This window comes from Xiphophorus maculatus, chromosome 4, assembly GCF_002775205.1.
Source record: "Xiphophorus maculatus strain JP 163 A chromosome 4, X_maculatus-5.0-male, whole genome shotgun sequence".
Classification (NCBI taxonomy): domain Eukaryota; kingdom Metazoa; phylum Chordata; class Actinopteri; order Cyprinodontiformes; family Poeciliidae; genus Xiphophorus; species Xiphophorus maculatus.
This window is the reverse complement of record NC_036446.1, coordinates 24,317,805-24,335,830: the sequence shown is the minus strand read 5'-3', so window position 1 is coordinate 24,335,830 and position 18,026 is coordinate 24,317,805. Positions and strand designations below refer to the sequence as shown.

The following is an 18,026-nucleotide window of genomic DNA, read 5'->3' as shown; positions in this document are numbered from 1 at the left end:
CTGATTAATATTGCTTTCAAGGGCCTATAGCATCCTGGATGCAATTTTAACCAAGTGTTTTTAGTTCATTGACTGCTAAAAATAGGAAAGGAAAAAAATAACAGCCAATATGACTGATCCGTGCTTCTACGTTTTCTTAAAATTATTTCTTTGCAGCTGTTAAAATTTAAACCAAGTTGTGTGAGACTTTTGGTGACACTAAATGGGAAATGTGGAGATGCTAAAACACTTCATGACCCTTTTAACCATGCCGTTGTTGTCGGCACGTTTATGCATACGTCACGTTCTTTCTGAACTTCTGCTCTTCAGCTTCCTGCTCTTGTTGTCCTACGTGTCACTGTGGCCTGAAGGCAACTCCTGCCTCATGATATCAGTGAGGTGTGAATAAGTAGGCCACCAGTGTGACTGTCAGCTGTGTATCAGTTGTATAGATCTGTGCCCCTATTTAAAGCAGATTGCTACTGTGAATCTGTGAATGGGGGTGTAAAAGTAAGCGTAGCTATACAGCAAAAACTCCCTGTGTGCTGCTCTTAATCACATCAGTGAGACAGATGGGAGCAGATAAGGAGATGAGAGACCGTCACCGTGAAGTTTAATTAGGCCTGGCTCACTCACCTTATACTCTCTACAAAATATGACAACTAGGAATCACTGTCCCTTTATTGTGTCAGTGGCTTTTAAAACACAGGGCAATTGCAAAGAACTGAAAATGTTCTAAAGATTGTTTTTTTTTCTCCTAAAGTAGAACATTTTGACAAAGTGAAAATCATATATTTCTATGGCTTCATTACACGGGGAGGGAAATACTGCAAGCCTTCGTTTCTTGAAATTTTGATGACTGTAGCTTACAGGAAATGAAACCAAAGATTCAGTGTCAGAAAACTGAAAGTTTACAGGATCAATTAAAAAAAACATATATTTTAAAGAGAATTATCAAGCTTTTATAAAGTATGTTCATTTCTATGCACTATATACTTTTTTGGGCCTCCATTTGTATTAATTTGCTATAGCAACTCACATATACAAGTCACTGGTTTACAGAAAGGCTAGACTGCCAGTGATTCCACATTGTGGACTTAAACCTGACTGAGTTTTGTGAAATATCTTAGTGTCTGGATTATGTTGTTTGTAGAAACCTTACTAGATAGAACCAGACTATTATCAAGGCAGAATTGCATCAAATGATTCGCAAATATTGAACTTTTATCAGCAATATCTGCATTCATGTCGCCCACAATTGAAAACATGTATTAGTATTTACTACTAAATACCATATTTAGTAGTATTTTCAGGATTCTAAAATTACCGGCCATTTGCTGACCACCAGATAGTGTCTTGATCCAAATGCTACACAAATTCACTTTAGTAAATATGAAAAATGATGAACTGGAGCTACAATTGAGCATGCAAGACAAGAAAACTGGCTTTAAGTGATGAAGCCATCTGAGATCAAGCTTTATTGTACAAGGACCATGTTAGTTAATGAAAACATGAGGAAACATCCCTGCTGTGGCATTCCAGTCACAATTTCTTTTTGTTAGAATATGTTTTTATTATTACGTGCGCATTGTTTGCTATTTTGTCTATGACTCCATATAAACTCTTACTACTGTCACTTATTTGCCTCATATGTGAGACAGTTATTTTTCGTTTTTAAGCATATGCACTGACTGATGGCACTTTTTAAATTTCGTTGTTCTTGTGACAATGACAATAAAGATTTATCTTATCTTATATGATCAACATCCTCAGTTCCACAAACTGTATAGAGCAACAATTACAGAAGAGCTGTAAAGGGTAACAGGGCGAGTTTAAGACTATATTGAAACTTATTTATTTCAGCTACGTTCTCTCATAGACACAATAACAGATTATTATTGAGGGATTCAGACACGCAAGCTGCCCGCGGTATTCAGAAACTCACATTTCCTCATCTAGACTGCACAGATCTATGGCCAGTCAGTCGTGCTTTGACAACGTCGGGAACGCGCATGTCAGGATCGCTGCAGAGATCCTGCTGCCTTGGCTCTCACGATCAGTCGTGAGGAGGATGGCGTTGTCTGCGAGCGGCTACGGACGCCTCGTTTTCTGTTTTTAAAACAGATGTCGGGAGCCGATGACATCACACGAGACTCTGAAACCTGCTGAAGCCGACCGACCGCCTGCGGAGGAAAAGACGCCGCTGTCGGACCCAGGACGACGCCAACACTACTGATGGGATTCCCAGTCGCTGCTAGATGGAGAAACCGAAAGGGTGGACTCGTTGTGAATAATTAAAGAACATATCTGCTGCTGAAACAGAAGGAACATGCATCTGCACCAGGTGCTGACGGGAGCGGTGAACCCTGGAGATTGTTGCTACTCGGTGGGAAGCGTTAACGACGTCCCCTTCACGGTGAGGCTTTGAATTTTATTGCCGTTTGCACAAAACGACAGCCGTCCGGGCTAACCGCGGACTAGCTAGCTGGGACGGTTCGCCAGCTGACGGGGCTGGCGAGCGATGCTAACGCACCAGCTAGCCGGGTTGCCTCGGCAGAAGTGCCGCACCGACATATTCCCAGAGTCCAGAATACAAGTAGCATCCTAATCACATCCCCTTTCTGATTTACTCCCACGGCCAGTCAGGCATTGATGAGCTAAATATTGCTGCGAATGACATGTTTTTCCCAACCCAAGACATTATAGGCACTCACTCAGGTGACCTTTAGCTGCATCTTAAAACGTTAGAATTACCGCAAGGGAATCCCTTTGTCGCGCAGCCGTAAGGTTATTGTGGAAACATATTTACTCCGACTAAATGAGTAAACATGGGCGGTGCAATTTTTACCGAGAAAGTGTGTTTGACGTGATTCTACGCCAGAACAGCGTTAAGCATTGTATATTGCTGTATGTATATTGCTGTATGTGGTCGTTGCTCAGGCTGAGCTCGCTACCATTTGGCGTTAAATCCTCCTCACGCATCATTAGCTCGCAGCATCAGCTGCGCCTGCCGTGACGTAGAGAGCCATATATGGACACATGCGCTAAAAAAGCCTGACTGGCACTATTTGTTGTTCAGATTCAACAACAAATAGTCCGTTTTAAAACCGAACTGTGTCTGCCACCGTTTTGACACGCATGCATCGGATTATAGACGAATATTGCCGACAAATATGAATTATTTATATTTTAGATACTGGTGTGGGACAGCGGCCATTCAGTAACAACCTGCTGAATGCTGATTAAACTAGGAGCACGAAAATAAATAAATAAATAAATAAATAAAAAATCTGTGTTTGTGATTTGTTGACCCCTTTGGGTTGTAAAAATCAATGTGTCAGTCTGTGTTCTGGCAGCTTCCCAAAATGACTGTGTGCCTCAAGTAGATAGCACTGAGAAGCCAAATCAATATTCCATTTTGTGCAGTGGGAGATGGCAAAAATCTACAGTCTCTGGTATGCAACGTGCTCTTACTCCCAACACCCATTGTTGGCGTTTTTTTGCATTAAATGGATCGGTCCAGGCAGAGCACTGAGATAAGGAATGTAAATAACTAACAAAATGGAGGAATTCTTGAATCAGGTGTTATGAATACCAGTATGAAACGTATCGAACATCTTGGAAGAAAAAAACCATAAAAACCTTGATTAGAATAACACAATATTCTGACATACTGTTTTGCTAAATGATCAGTATGAAGTATTGAAGGTAGCCTGTGTTGTACCTGTTTGCATGACTTGAATCTGCTGAATGTGTTTTAGAAATGCTTCAGCAGCTTTCAAGCACAACAGCAAACAAAAACGAAACTCTGTGGACCTGTTCCTGAAACACATTACTTATGGTGTTATTTATAACATCTTTTCACATCAAAACATGCAGATGGATCGCTTTTCCTCTTCTTTTTCTGATTTTCCCCAGTCTGATGGACTATACAAGATAAATATTGTTAAACTATGGTGGGGTCTTATCCATCCTTGCCCTAGAACCTGGTTTCCAGATGAAGGCAGTTGAAATGTAAACAGGCGGATGTTGAACCCGCAGCCATATCTTCTCAACAGCAAAGGACAGGGATGGTTGTAAAGCTAAAGCCTTGGTAGTCGCTACAGGGCCCTGATTTTTATGTCTGGTGTTTTTCTTTCTGTGTTTGAGAGGGTTATTTGAAGAGCACTAGACATCATGTCCAATGCGTTTATGCTCACACTGACCCCTAGGGCTCCTAGGCTTGACCCTGACAAAACACGCGCGCACGCACACACACAAATACATAGCTTACATCGTCCATGAATGGATAAGCGTTTCGTGGCCAGATTTATTCTCTTAGATGCGATAAGAGATTTCCTTAAAGTAACACAGACAATGAACCTGTTCTGACCTGTTAGATGGTGTCTTGTTTTGTTTTTTTTAGAGTCTGCCTCCAGACTAGCTAAAGGCCTTTTGTATTAGTAACTGAGAAAAAAATAGATATCAGAAAATATGATGCTGACTAAATTTTAACCAGCATTTTAACACAATTTTTCCCCTACAAAGAAAAAATAAAGATAGAAAGTGACACTGTTTTTATGAATTTGCTGGGGGGGGTTTTTTTTTTTTTTTTTTTTTTTTTTTTTTTTTACAGGTGTGCTTGTTTTTGGTGCAGACTAATGGCACTTTCACACCAGAGTTGTTTGGATTATCTAATTTGTTTGAGCAAGATTGACTGCTATTGGAGCTCTGGTGTGGACCTAATAAGCCAATCTATGACGAAAATCTGTGTGACCTGAAAATTATAGGAGTTTTTTTTTGTTTTGACTCATGTAATGAATAGGAGGAAAACAAAAATCTAATTTTCAACATTTATCCATCATTGAACAGAACTAAACGTGACGCATGAGAAATTGTACGATTCTGTTCTCTGTTGAATTAATTGGACTATTTGTTGAAGAACTTTAAATAACAAGACTACTGAAGGCCTCTTTTTATTATTATTAAACAAAATTAAATTGTATTTTGAGTCATTAAGGGGCTTTTGTAAATCTAGGACATTTGACAATGACTTGCCTATTGCCTAAATACAAATCACCAAAACTAATCAAAAATGCAGACAAAATACACTTTATCTAGCAGTAATTATGGCTGGGGATTCTTGCTTTTCACCTCAATGTCGCACTTTGTAGAGTGTCTGTGTGTGTGAGGAGTCTTATAGTTGGCTGAACAAAGAGGCCACTGTTAAATGTGCTGTTTGTAGGATTATTGTGTTGATGGAAAATGTTAAATAGTGTCTGGGAGCAGGTGCAGAGCACTTTATGTTTTATAAATGGTGAAAGTCAAGTCAGCTGTGTGGACTCTATGTGTACACTTACCATATATAACTGTGTGGATTGAATAATGGCTGAATTTATTTATTTTTTAAGGTTTATGTCTACTTTTTCTTACTTGATTTACAGGAATAACCCACCAAATTTAAAAAAACAAAAGCAAAACATTTTGGGCAAGGTGTACAAGTTTTTCTTTCTCAAAGGAATATTCTCTCATGTGAATTTAAACTATAACCAGTATTCAAAGGTGAAAGCCTGATGGAGAGGCACCAAGCGTGATCCGGATCTCTTGCAGTTTTCTCGTTGTAAGCATCTGTTTTGTTTGCCGTCATGTGACACAACAGCAAAGGCCCCAAAAGTATAACTGCACACAGAGGGTCAAAGTGCAGGTTAAAGGGATAAACTGTGCCTACAAACTGACATAATCACCACAGCTTATTGCAGGACAGAACTGATCAACGGTTGTCAAAAATGTTCCCTCTAAACCTGCATGGATCTCACACGTGATACTAGCAGCTGTGGTTGTGGAAAATGTGCTTTTTATGCATAGAGAAGAGGCAGTTTTTGATGTATGAAGGCAGAAGTATTTTTATCATTCTCCTTCCTCTTATCTGTTTCCATCAAAGCACATGACTGCTTCTGCTCCTTTTGTTGAAAATACACACAGTTAAAAGCAGCTTCATGTTTGTCCTGTGATAGTTTACCTTTGCTATCTTTCAAAAGTCCGCAGTCTGCTGACTTGGCTTTCAAAAGTGATACGGGAAGAATTCTAAATCTAAACTATGTTGTTGATTTTCTTAGAGCACTGTTTTTTTGTTTTCTTCAGACAGTGCAGCTGAAAGTACAAAATTAGAATAACCTCAAAAACCTCAGATTTTCTTTTTAGAAAATAGTTTATTTTGACATGGCTTTCTAAAGTGCAGTTCCCTGTTTTCAGGCTCTGCTTATTGTTACACCATATCGACTTGTATTCTTGCTAAATAATGGTTTTATGTCAAACAACTTTGGGGATTTTGCTGCATTTGCATTGCACTAAATAAACCACTGAATGTTTATGCTGCCTGAATTCAGTGGAACGATCAAAAGCAGTCATTAATCTAACTTGATCAATGATTGCAAATTAGATCTAATTTGATCTAATTAGATTATTTGATCTAATTTCATCTTGGATCAAGTACTTAGCTTTTCTAGCTTTATAGTGTTTTGATTGGACGAGGTTTTCAAAAGTTGTCAGAATTTCAGGTCAGTTCATTTGGAAAATAAAACCATCTGTCGATCAGTTCCATAATCTCTCTCTATATATATCTTTATTGTCCGTATTAAACCATTTGTTGTTGTGGATATTTCATAACCAACTTTTTATGTATGAAAATGAATCTTTCTGCAAATATGTTAGTGTTATTGTTGCATTGTGCGTTGATTAATCTGTCCTTTTTTTCTAAGGTGTGGCCCAAACGAGAAACGGAACTGCTCAAAATGATAAAATCCTCAGAAAAATATCTGGATAATTAAATTTCAGGTTATTTTATTGGAGCATTGCTATGGAAATGTATCTTCACAATTCTTCAGAGTACCGTACTTAACAACCAAGAAACAATGAGCAGAAATGCAAAGGTATATTAGTAGGAAATGGTCTGGTGCAGGTGTACAAAGTAGGTTGTTGTTTTTGGGATGATGATTGTGATTCTATACTTAGAGTTCTGATTTAAAAACATTAATACATGCTAATATTAGGACCTTAGTTTCTCATTGAACTGCTTTCAGATACATTATTGTTTTTACTTAAGTCCTGCATGTGGCCATAGCCGACACAAGGATAACGTTTTGCCCTTATCTAAGACCCAACTGTTAGCTACTGATGGTTTACTGACAATTATAAACAGCTTTTATTTAAGAACATCTTTCAGTAAAAACCTGCAAATTGTCCATTTGTGTTTTCTCAAGAAAAAAAAAGACGATTATAATATAATGTTCTAATGATTTCTCATTTTAATTTTGACTCTTAAGTCTTCCCCTTATTGCTGTTTCTCACATTAACACGTACTTCTTTTTCACAGAAACCAGTCTGTGCTAAAATGCTTTTTTGTTTCAAATCAAGGCACACAATGACTCGCGTGCCACAGAACTTAGTGAATATAAAACTGGTTGGAGTTGGAGAGTTTGTTGTTTGGGCCACATTGTCTTTTAAAGTACAATCCTGAATCTCTGTATCATTGTGTAACAATAAAATTAACTTTTGAATGGGACCAAATTTTAAATTGCCTTGTGATCCCAAAGCAATATTTAAACGTTGAATATTTTTAACACGTCTTCTTTTGTGGGAAGAAAGAAACGATGCAAACGCACCGAAGCTCAACACTTCCAAGGTGTGAGGTGTGCCGCCGACAAACTGGGTAGAGCGAGCTCTCATATTATGCTTGTGTATGTGTGTGTGTATGGGGAGGGTGTGCATGTGTGTGTGAATAAGAGAGAGAGGTGCAAAGCAGTCTTAGACAGTGCGTGACGGTGACTGCTTTTAATTTCTTCTGTAATGTGCAGGTGGAAATGCTGCAGCAATAGTAAAGCAGCAGCTGCCTTAGTGCTTTCTACGTCCCATAACCTAAATCTTAGTGAGGACCAAACATGAGCCAGCAGCGGTCTCCAGTATTAACTTCACCCAGTGGCTGTGGCGTTGTGCTGCTCCGTGACCCAGCAGTTCTCAGCTTCTCCTCCTGTTCTCCTGCATAATGAAAGACACGAGTCGTCATCTCGGCTGCGCTGTTGCTCGTGAGGCCAAGCTTGCCTGTCTACCAGGTGCTGTTATCGTCTCTGCCATTCTACTATTGCACGCTAGCTGACACTTCTAACTGCTCTCAGATCAATTTACCTCTCAGTCCATGCTCCAAATCCAAATACAGGTCCTCCCATTAGCCTCCCATTGAGCCTGGGATCTAAGCCGGTGCTGTATTTATTTCAGCAGATGGTTACTTTTGAATTCTGCAATGTGTGTGTGTTATTGGTGATGTTATATAACTGCAGCAATGTTTAATATTAATTAGGTCTGTTGGACTTTTGGTTTTCTTTAACAGTAAATAAAAATGCTGCAGTAATTATTCTTCTGTTGTTCCTTTGAGAATGTTTCTCTCCCTTTTTCACCTTACCTTACAAAATCAGCATGTTGTTTTGCAGGGCTGTGTGACATAGACCAAAAGTAACCTATAATCAATCAATAATCAAACCTTCAATCAACATTAGTATACAGTAATTCACAATATTTTTAATGTCAAAGTAGAGCCACGTTTGATATTTTCTTTTCAAAGATGGTAAAATCAAGAGAGAATCTTTCAAGGATGCTTAGAAGAAGCACAAATATGGAAAAACACTGCTTCCCTGCAAGAAAGTTAAAACTATGGAAACCTCAGTGTTTTACCTAGACGACAGGTAAAGCTATCCGCTATACGGATCAGTTGTCACTCAAAATATGCAGCAAGATGTTTGAGCGAGTTGAAGCATGCTGCTTTGCATGTCTCTTTAGGAATTAACAATGTACTGTAGTTACAGACTTTGAAAGAAAGGCCTGTACTAGGTTTTTAATGTTTTTAATGCTTGCATTTTAAAATACCCTGGGAATGTTTCTAATGATTACAACCAATCTGGTCACTTGCGAAATACATAAACATTTCAGAGCAAAAGCAGGTTCTTGCACACTCGAGGTTTTTCCTGTAAACTAAATTGGGAAAGTGGCAAATATAGGAACACCGAGGAAACGCTGTAAGATGATGTGCCCGTTTTTATTTTCATGGTTGGTTCCAAATCATCAATAAATATCAATTGAAGATTTGCCATAATTGTGTAAAGTGTAGCTGTGCAATTTAAATAAAATTTTATTACAGCACTATTTGCAGTTGTGGAGCTCTGATTATACACAATGAGATGTATTGCCAGAATGTTTGTGATTAATTTTTTTAAGCCTCTTTTCAGCCACTGTTATGGTTATTGTAATGAAGACCAGAAAAATGTTGTGCTAAAATCTTCATCCCTAGTTATCGAACTGATGTGCTTTTGTGCAGCACCTCCCGCAGGTTCTTTTTGCTTAGTTGGACGCAAATTATTCTCCTAAAGTAGAACTTTGCAAATATCCACTTCTGTTTTTATCCAGCACTATTTTTGACGTTAAGTTACAATTTTGCTTCTCTACTTCCAGAAAAGAATAACATGCTGTTTTAAAATTGTAAGTTAAATTGACATAAGAGAGTTGATCTGTTGCTTTCATGCCTCATTTTGACCTGCAGATATGCATACAGGATTCTAATATTCCGCTTTAGTCAGACTTTATTGCATATTTATAACAGCTCATGTTTCTGTTAATGGAAACCTGGTAGTTTGTTGCAGCCAGAGATGCTTTTTTTTTCCATTTACCAACTGCACAGCTGGATATGCGAGTCATCATGACAGGTGCACAAGAGCCTCCCACACTGTGCATTTGTTTTTTGCATATTAAAGAAGGGCATGACGATTTACTTCTATATACACATGAATTGCATATCCTGAATTTTAATTGGCTTGTGTCGAAATTGAAAGCTTCAAAAATGTGGACACAGTTGTGAAGAACTAGAGTGCAAGATATCATCTTAGGCGTGAAATTTAAAACCTTTCAACCTTCTTTCCTGTGTGTCCATCTCATCTTCAGGCCTATGGATCAGGATGCGATGTAGTCATCTTGGCTAGTGACTTCGACTGCGTTCAGATTATCCCGGGAGCTCAGAATGGAAACATACAGGTGGGCTGTGTGGAGTGCTCCCACCAGCTTGGCAGGGTAAGTGTTGATTACACCCTTCAGATTCATTCGCACATGGTTTTTGTCTGAAAACCGAGGATATTACCAATTATGTTGAGCAGAATGAGGAACATTCAGCCCTGTTTGCACCAGTCTTGTTCTGCCCAAGCCCTGTCTGCTATCCTGCGCTCTTGTTTCACTCCTCTCTCTACCCTTCTGTCTTCTGGGAATGACTGTGCATAAGCGCTGATGGGGTGAGTAATGCTGTGATGATGAACATGGCTCTTTATTTTTAGATTGCCGCTTCTTATGGAAACACGGTCTGCATCTTTGAGCCGCTTTCTATCAATCCCAATAAACGCCACAAGGTGAGTATGGACACCAGCATATTTCACATATTTTTGTGATTTCAGACAGCCTTCAGTGGATTTTCATTAAACTTGTGTGCAAATAACATTGCATGGTGTGTCTCGCTCTCCTACCGACTAATAGCAACTTAACTACCAGTGGCAAAAGACAGGACAGTTCTTTCTTGATGCCATCACCTACAACCTGGCCTGGGACCCGCAAGGTATACATATGCTTTCTGTGTTTTAACCTTTTCCCAGAATAAAATGATCCACATTTTTACACAGCTTCCACCCTTAGCCCCTTCGATTTGTCTGTAATGACATCTGTGGTGTGAAAACATGACCCTATGCATGCTGCGTCGTGTGCTGTGGGAGTCGTCGTGGGACGTAGGGTGTGTTAATGAAGTGCTTTTGTGACCTCAGGGAACCGTATCCTGGCAGCAGCTGAACGACTCCAGCTGTGGGCTCCTCCACTGGCAGACACTCTCATAGAAGAGGAGGATGGGCAGATGATTGAGGACAAACCTCACCCTGTCCTCAGTGACTGGAACTGTGTCTGGCAGTGCAAGTAAGCGTTTGCCCTTTTATATCCATGTAAGCGTAAATCATCAAACGAGTCTGTTGTCTACAGTCAGCAATGGCAGTTAAACAAATACCAAAAGGTCTTTTTGACAACATATCTGTTGATCCAGAGCATATATCATAATTTTACAACTTTTCATTTGCAATTGTCTCCAAGCATGGTAGTTATGTTCACTGCCATGTCCAAAGTCATAAAGTACCTACTCAGACCAATTTATTGACCAGGAAAGTTCACATTATACTAAGAAACCATTTACTGGTTGTGCAAATATCTCCCAATGAATCTGTCATTTTTATTTACACTACAGGTGACAGTATTTCAATAACATGTCAAAAACACTCAAACTCTTAGATTGTATGCAGTTATTTTTCTCCCATATTTTTCTCTCATAAATGGTTTGAAAGGGAAGTTAAAACCAAGATGACATCTGCACTCGTATAGCCTCGACTTCATTTGATTTCATTTGGAAAAAATCAATGATGCTAAAGGTAATTAGTTTGAAACTGTGCTGGTTTTTCTTACATCACATTTGGATTATTCCTCAACTTAAGTCTAAGGTTTCAGTTGTGTCATTAGCTTGGGGTTTAAGCGGTTTTTCATCATAGGGAGTGTCTTTTGGTGAGGAGAGATCCGCGCTCTTTACTGTGTTCACTTCCACAAAGCTTTTCCACGTATCCTGCCTAGATGATCTTAAGAGTTCTCACTCCTTCCCTTTTTCTGTTTTGCCAAAAGGTGGCTACACATGAATTTGAATGATTCTGTTAAAAGGTCTCAGTTCCTTCTGTGATTGCCGTGGAAGTTTCCAGATTATGCAACTGAAGACACTACGTCATTGTCCGTGTGTCGTATTGCCTTCCTGTGACTCAAAAGGCTTTTCATTGTTACAGAAAAGTGAGTTTTATAATTACTTGATCACTTTGAAAAACAGATACTGAGATCATTTTTTATGTTTTATACTTTCAAGATTTTCACAAAAAAATTATGAAGGTGTTTGCACCTTACCCTTTAGTTTTTAAATGTCACATGATATAAAGAATGTTGTTACCTCTCTAAAACCACTGTCCATTTTTGCTGTGGGAAATTTTACTATTTCTAAGTGTTTTTGCTTTTATAGATAAAAATTGAAACCAATTTTTTTTTCCATTACCTCCCTGTATTCTAGAAAATTATTAACCTACATTTTACACCCTGAACCTTGTGGAAGTGTAACTCTTACTCGTAAAATGTTACTGGCAGCTATGTTTTCTCCAATCTCATCTACACTTACGTAAAATGACTTTATGCCCAGCTGTAAGCCACTCCACAGTCACCAGACCTAGCTTAAAGCTGGGTAAACACACACTAATTGGTATGTGATGACACATGGAAAGCCAATGAAACAGGGAAAAGTGCAAGCTCACGATGAAACAGCACTCTGGACTTCCAAAATACCTTTTGTTTTGTTTTTGAGCAGTCTTCCCCATTGAAAAGTGAACATAGCCAAACATGTTTGTGCTTATTGTTTTTTTTTCTTTTGCAGGACCGCTGCGTCTATTCACACCGCCAAGTGGTCTCCTGATGGGGAGTACTTTGCAACGGTTGGGAAGGTATGGCTTTCACTTAAAAAAAAAAATGGAGCAAAAAATTATTGTCTGTGATGTTTGTCTGATGTAATGCTGCATGTTTGTGTTTGCATAGGATGACTGTCTACTTAAGGTGTGGTATCCCACCACTGCCTGGCGCTCAGCGGTGGTGGTCCAGGACCCATCTGATAAAAAGTCTCCACCTGTTCACTTTTCCTTTGTTTACTTGGCCCATCCTCGCTCGGTCACTGGTATGTCTTGGAGGAAGACCAGCAAATACATGCCCAAGTAAGAAAAGACAGGATTCTAGTGAGAATAATGTCTTTTTTTTTTCTTTTATTGTCATCACTGCATGCAATAAGTGCACTCTTTTTAGCTGTTTAATCCATGATATATTTTAAACAGACTGTCATAAAAAATGTTAACGTTAATGGTTTTGCCTACAATCTTTACCAAACTGGGGTTTTTTTTATTTATAATGTTCTGAAAACTACATCAGTGCATCTTTTTTATGCATGATTCTTTTTACAGAATACGCTAACACATGCTGGACCTTTCCCTAAATTAACAATCACAACTAAATATTTATTCCTACCTCATAGCTTAATGATGATTTACTGAAGGGCCTTGTTTTACAAAAATCACATAGTAGTAATTGCATGAAGCCACTGGAAAATCTTCATCAGGTAGCAGAAAAAAAACATTCTTACACAGTGACCTGACAGGGATTGGTTATAACCAGCAATATAGCGCTTCTCCCTTGGCCTACTAAAATCCAAAATGAAAACATAGTCAACCTGTCTCTCAGAGAGTTGTGTTTCAGACAGCATCCGAATCCCAGGATAATTCAGAGCTGGCTTTAAATAGCTCTTGCAGAAGAAAAAGCTTTCTGAAGAGCTTGATCAGACTGTGTTGTTGCAGATGAGATGCTTCCTGCATTGATTTGTTTGACAGTTGAAAATATGCATATATATTTTCAAATATTAATGACGTTTCTTTCTAATCTAAGGTTTATTTTGATCCAATCTCTTTAATCTTTGATCACAATGTATCTGCTCCCAAAGAAATTTCCTATTTTTAGTTAAATTTCTGGCAGGAATGCTGCAGAAATACCACTAAAAAGATATAAAAAAAAAACCCAACATAAAATAAAAGTTTTATTATTCTTGATCTGCAAATATTAGCAAATATTTCAGCTAATATTTGCCTGGTGCAAAAATATGCTGTAAAGGCTTGATGAGTCAAAGTATTTTTGATTTGAAACTGAACTTAATCAGTTGAAAGCCAGTGATATTCTAAAAACCAGGGCCGATAGTCATATTGCTATGACTCTCTGTCTGGGTTTACAATGATTGTCTTGACATCTTTGCATCTCAAAAGCGATTCAGAAAGTTTTAGTGAATGAATCACGAACATTTGATTTGTTTCTGATTTTTAGGGGAACGGTCTGCAATGTCTTGCTCACGTCCTGCGAGGATGGTGTGTGCAGGTTATGGTCAGAGACCCTGCTACCAGAAGACAGTCTGCTTGGTGGGCAGATCACTGAGAACACACACACTTTCAGCTCCAGCCTCCCGGGCCTGGCGGGAAATAAGGACAAAATCCAGCACGCTTTAGAGGTATGTTCTGCCTCAAAGTGTTAATTTGAAAACTGAAAGAGATATTTGTAAATCTGCATTTCTCATCGTTTTTGTTTCTGAACTTTGCTTGCTTAGTCAATCCACCACCTGAAACAGTTGCGCCGGGGCCGGCGGCGGTCGTCTGCTCTGGTGGCCCACAGTGACCTGCTGCCCTCTCAGCTGGGCACACAAGACGCTCACACTCACCGCCACATTGCTCATCATGCCAACGCCCTGTGTCACTTTCATATCTCTGCCAGTATTAACCCAAATACAGGTAGGTTTCCTTTTCTTTAGCTGTTTTCACCTTCATGCAGAGTTTTCATCTTTACCACAGTTTCTTTCTTGCTCCCTCTGCTCCTTTTTAGACATCCCCTCAACGCTGGCTGACTCCTCAGTATTCAACCCTGAAGACAGCACTGGTGGTGGAGGCTTTGTGGTTCACTGGCTTAACAACAAGGACCTCAGTTTCACTTCATCAATGGACCTTTTTATGACGCAGCTCCGGAGGTTCACCGAGCAGCACCTGGACCAGACTACTGACGAGCCTCTAGACGCTGAGGGATCCCCTATGAAGTTTGATTTTGGTATGGTTCACTTTCAGTTCCTCCAATGACTTTCTAAACAATCCTAAAAGTCCAATGAAGTGGTGAATAAAATATATGTTTTCTTTATCTTAGACCTGGATGAGATGTCTGACAAAGCATCTTCAGAGCACGGAGAAGAGGGAGATTCAGGGGAACAAGGAAGTACTAAGGCATCCTCCCCGGGATCCAGCTCCAGCATGCCGTTACCGTCCATGCTACTGGAAAGGAAGATGGAGACTTTGACCATAGAGTGGAACAAGAGTCCAGACATGTTGTTCACGATACACCCCACTGATGGTTCTTTCTTGGTTTGGCATGTAAAGTACTTGGACGAATTCAACCAGGGGATTTTCAGACAAGTTCAGGTAAGCAAGAAAATTAGCTATGAATAATTTCATAGCTAATAGCTCTTTAATGCTAAAGAGCTATTGATGCTCTTTAGCATTAATAGCTAAAGAGCATCAATTTTAAGAAACTAGCGCTGCAATAAGATAGTTGTTTGTTAAAGATACTATCCAGTGATGTATTTTTTCAAAGCTAACAAATGTAGAGTGACATTAAAAAAAACATGGATTTCCACTGTGGAGTTTCTAAACACACAAAAAATTAAGTTTTGAAAAACACAGTGAAGAAAAATACAACAAATTCTGCTTTGAGTGTTCGTAGTCAATGACATTTAAGAGGCAGAAGAGCTAATCAGGTGGTATTAGTGAGCAGTTTGAGAGACCTTTGACAGATTTTGACAGATTCTGCAGCATCCAAGTGTCAAGTTATTGAATCTATTTATATTTCTGTTTTGAGTTATTCCTTCTAACTAGATTTTGTCCACATCCACCACTTGTAAAATGAGCAAATGCCATATTCAGCTTGTATCACCTTCCGTCATATTACTGTGATTTTATGTTTTATCCAGCTGTACAGAATACAACAAAGCATTTTTGAAGTATCAATTTGATTACAGGCATAAAAAGAAAAGAAATCACTATTAACTTTTTTTTTTTTGCCTCCCCCAAATCTTCGCCAGGTCTCCTTCTCCTCCCGCATTCCGGTAGCATTTCCTACGGGTGATGCTAACTCCCTAAGTAAAAACATCCTGATGTACGCCTGCACTTTGACTGAGGGCGAGAGCGCCGGGACCGGCGAACAGGGAAGAATGATCCAGCGGATGTCCCGCTCAGCGTCCATATCCACCGGCCTGGGCTCCACCGCTGTCTCCCCCTCACCAAAACTTCGCCCTGGCATTAGCCCTGCCGTCATGATGGTCTCGAAGCACGTCGACGGATCTCTCAACCAGGTACAAACCTGGGAATCACCGTGTTATTTCGCACATGAATTTCAAATGACATCTTTTATACTTTACATAATTTAATAGCTTCCTCTTAAGCTATAACATCCTACTGAGCAGATTGGCGAGTACTTTATATTTTTCCTCACAATCTGTCTTCGTTCTCTTTAACTACAGTGGGCAGTGACATTTGCTGAGCGTTCCGGCTTCTCCAACGTCCTGACTGTTTCTCACAAGATTCGGTACTGCGGCCACCGTTTCCACCTAAACGACCAGGCCTGTCACACCGTGCTGCCACTTCTGCTCACCTCCTCCCACCACAACGCGCTGCTCACTCCCCCCTCTGCCCCCAGCAGTTTAGAAGGGGAGCAGCCCCAGTCCTTTCCTCCACCAAAAGGACTTCCCAGGTACAGAACAGACAAATAATGCAAACAACACATCCTTTATTTGTCAGGCTGAGAGAGAAAATAGACTGCTAATCATTGTGATACCAATCTGAATATGAAGCATTTTCTTCTGTATGTCAGGATCTTCTTGCATAATGAGAGCGACGCCCACAATCATTGCTGTGTCCTCCAGATCAGAAGTGCAGTGTTTTGTTTACTGCTGCTTTTGCTTCCAGCACGTAGACTAATCAATACTGCCACTCGAGTTGCCTAAAAATGGCAAAAGAAAATCCATCCTGCACTCAGAGAAGCATTCTGCATGATAAGAAATGGATTGCTTTTTTTGTGTCAGATGAAGGCTGTGTCCAGCCAGAGCCTGATGGGTAATTTACTTTGTGTGGAAAATTCACACTTCTCTTAGTCTTTGTATGTGTTTACAAATGCAGTTTTTTTCAAGAATAATGTAAAAAAAAATTAACTGGGAGCTTATTGTAAAAATGTTAGAACTTGCTTACTGCAACAAATCCTGAATGACGATTATAATGATTAAACTTCCCGTCTACTTGAAATAAGATTTCACCTACATTTGCACCGACAGGAAGCAGCTTCGTAATGCAGCTACAAGGACTTTCCACGACCCAAACGCCATTTACAGTGAGCTGATTTTGTGGCGAGTGGACCACATCGGACCCCTGTCCTGCACTGGAGGGGTCTCTGAACTGGCCCGCATCAACTCTCTGCACACGTCTGCCTTCAGCAATGTGGCTTGGCTGCCTACACTGGTACCCAGCACAGTACTTGGTAAGTGCTTCATATAAGGCTGAAGGATGATATATTGCAAATATATCATCATCAATGTGTGCAGTGTTAATATTGTAAAGGACATCTAGCATTCTGTTAGATGTTATATTCATAATAAGGATTGTACTAATCAATATTTTGTCTCATTTCTAACCTGTTTTATTATCTTTAAACAGACTAATTGGTCTGTTCTAGCTCAACGTGAAATTTTATTTTGGTGGATGTGTCAGTAGCCATTACACTTTTCTTAAACATTCATCAGTCATTAAACTTATGTCAAATTAGGATTGTTACAAAGTTAAAAGTTGCGTGATTAGATCTGTGTTTATTGAAGAAGAGATCCCAGACATTTCCAGCATAATGCCAACATTTCCAAATCTAGCAATTTTCATAAAGAGGCGTAACGCTTAAACATCAGTGTTGTGCTCCTTTCAGCTGAAAGTTTCACTGACTTTTCTATGGAAGCCTGAATTAATCAGGAGATTTAAAATGAGCTGTTTCTCTTTTAAACAGCTCATTGCGTCTCTGTTTCCCATGATTACATTTTTAAATGCTTCAGTGTTATTTTTTTTCAGTAACAGCACAACTTGTACTTGGCAAAGTACATTCACTGGCTGGAAAAAGATCACACTGTTGCATTTGCAACTGTAACAATAATGGGGTTTTTTTTCTTCTTATATTAAAACCCAAGTTTTTATTTAGCTAAAACATCAGAATTGTGTTTGACAAAAGAGTTAAATTATATTAAGATAATATGCTTGAACAAAATAATGTCACATATACACCTAATATCAAGACATTCTAGCTACGTATCATAGCTGCTT

General features: G+C 39.3%; 1 protein-coding gene across 2 annotated transcripts in view; it reads left to right on the top strand.

Annotated features, from left to right (window-relative positions):
- The first annotated feature begins 1,995 nt into the window (after nucleotides 1-1,995).
- Nucleotides 1,996-18,026, top strand: part of dmxl2 (Dmx like 2) — a 45,102-nt gene continuing 29,071 nt past the window's right edge. For both annotated transcript variants that reach the window (XM_014469034.2, XM_023332726.1), the window contains exons 1-14: nucleotides 1,996-2,395; nucleotides 9,943-10,068; nucleotides 10,326-10,397; nucleotides 10,522-10,600; nucleotides 10,803-10,947; nucleotides 12,482-12,548; nucleotides 12,640-12,812; nucleotides 13,963-14,143; nucleotides 14,240-14,420; nucleotides 14,512-14,730; nucleotides 14,824-15,095; nucleotides 15,755-16,024; nucleotides 16,193-16,422; nucleotides 17,000-17,202. In XM_014469034.2, coding sequence (XP_014324520.2) covers nucleotides 2,309-2,395; nucleotides 9,943-10,068; nucleotides 10,326-10,397; nucleotides 10,522-10,600; nucleotides 10,803-10,947; nucleotides 12,482-12,548; nucleotides 12,640-12,812; nucleotides 13,963-14,143; nucleotides 14,240-14,420; nucleotides 14,512-14,730; nucleotides 14,824-15,095; nucleotides 15,755-16,024; nucleotides 16,193-16,422; nucleotides 17,000-17,202 — 2,305 coding nt within the window. In that variant the 5' untranslated portion in view covers nucleotides 1,996-2,308. The remainder of the gene's footprint in view (nucleotides 2,396-9,942; nucleotides 10,069-10,325; nucleotides 10,398-10,521; nucleotides 10,601-10,802; nucleotides 10,948-12,481; nucleotides 12,549-12,639; nucleotides 12,813-13,962; nucleotides 14,144-14,239; nucleotides 14,421-14,511; nucleotides 14,731-14,823; nucleotides 15,096-15,754; nucleotides 16,025-16,192; nucleotides 16,423-16,999; nucleotides 17,203-18,026) is intronic.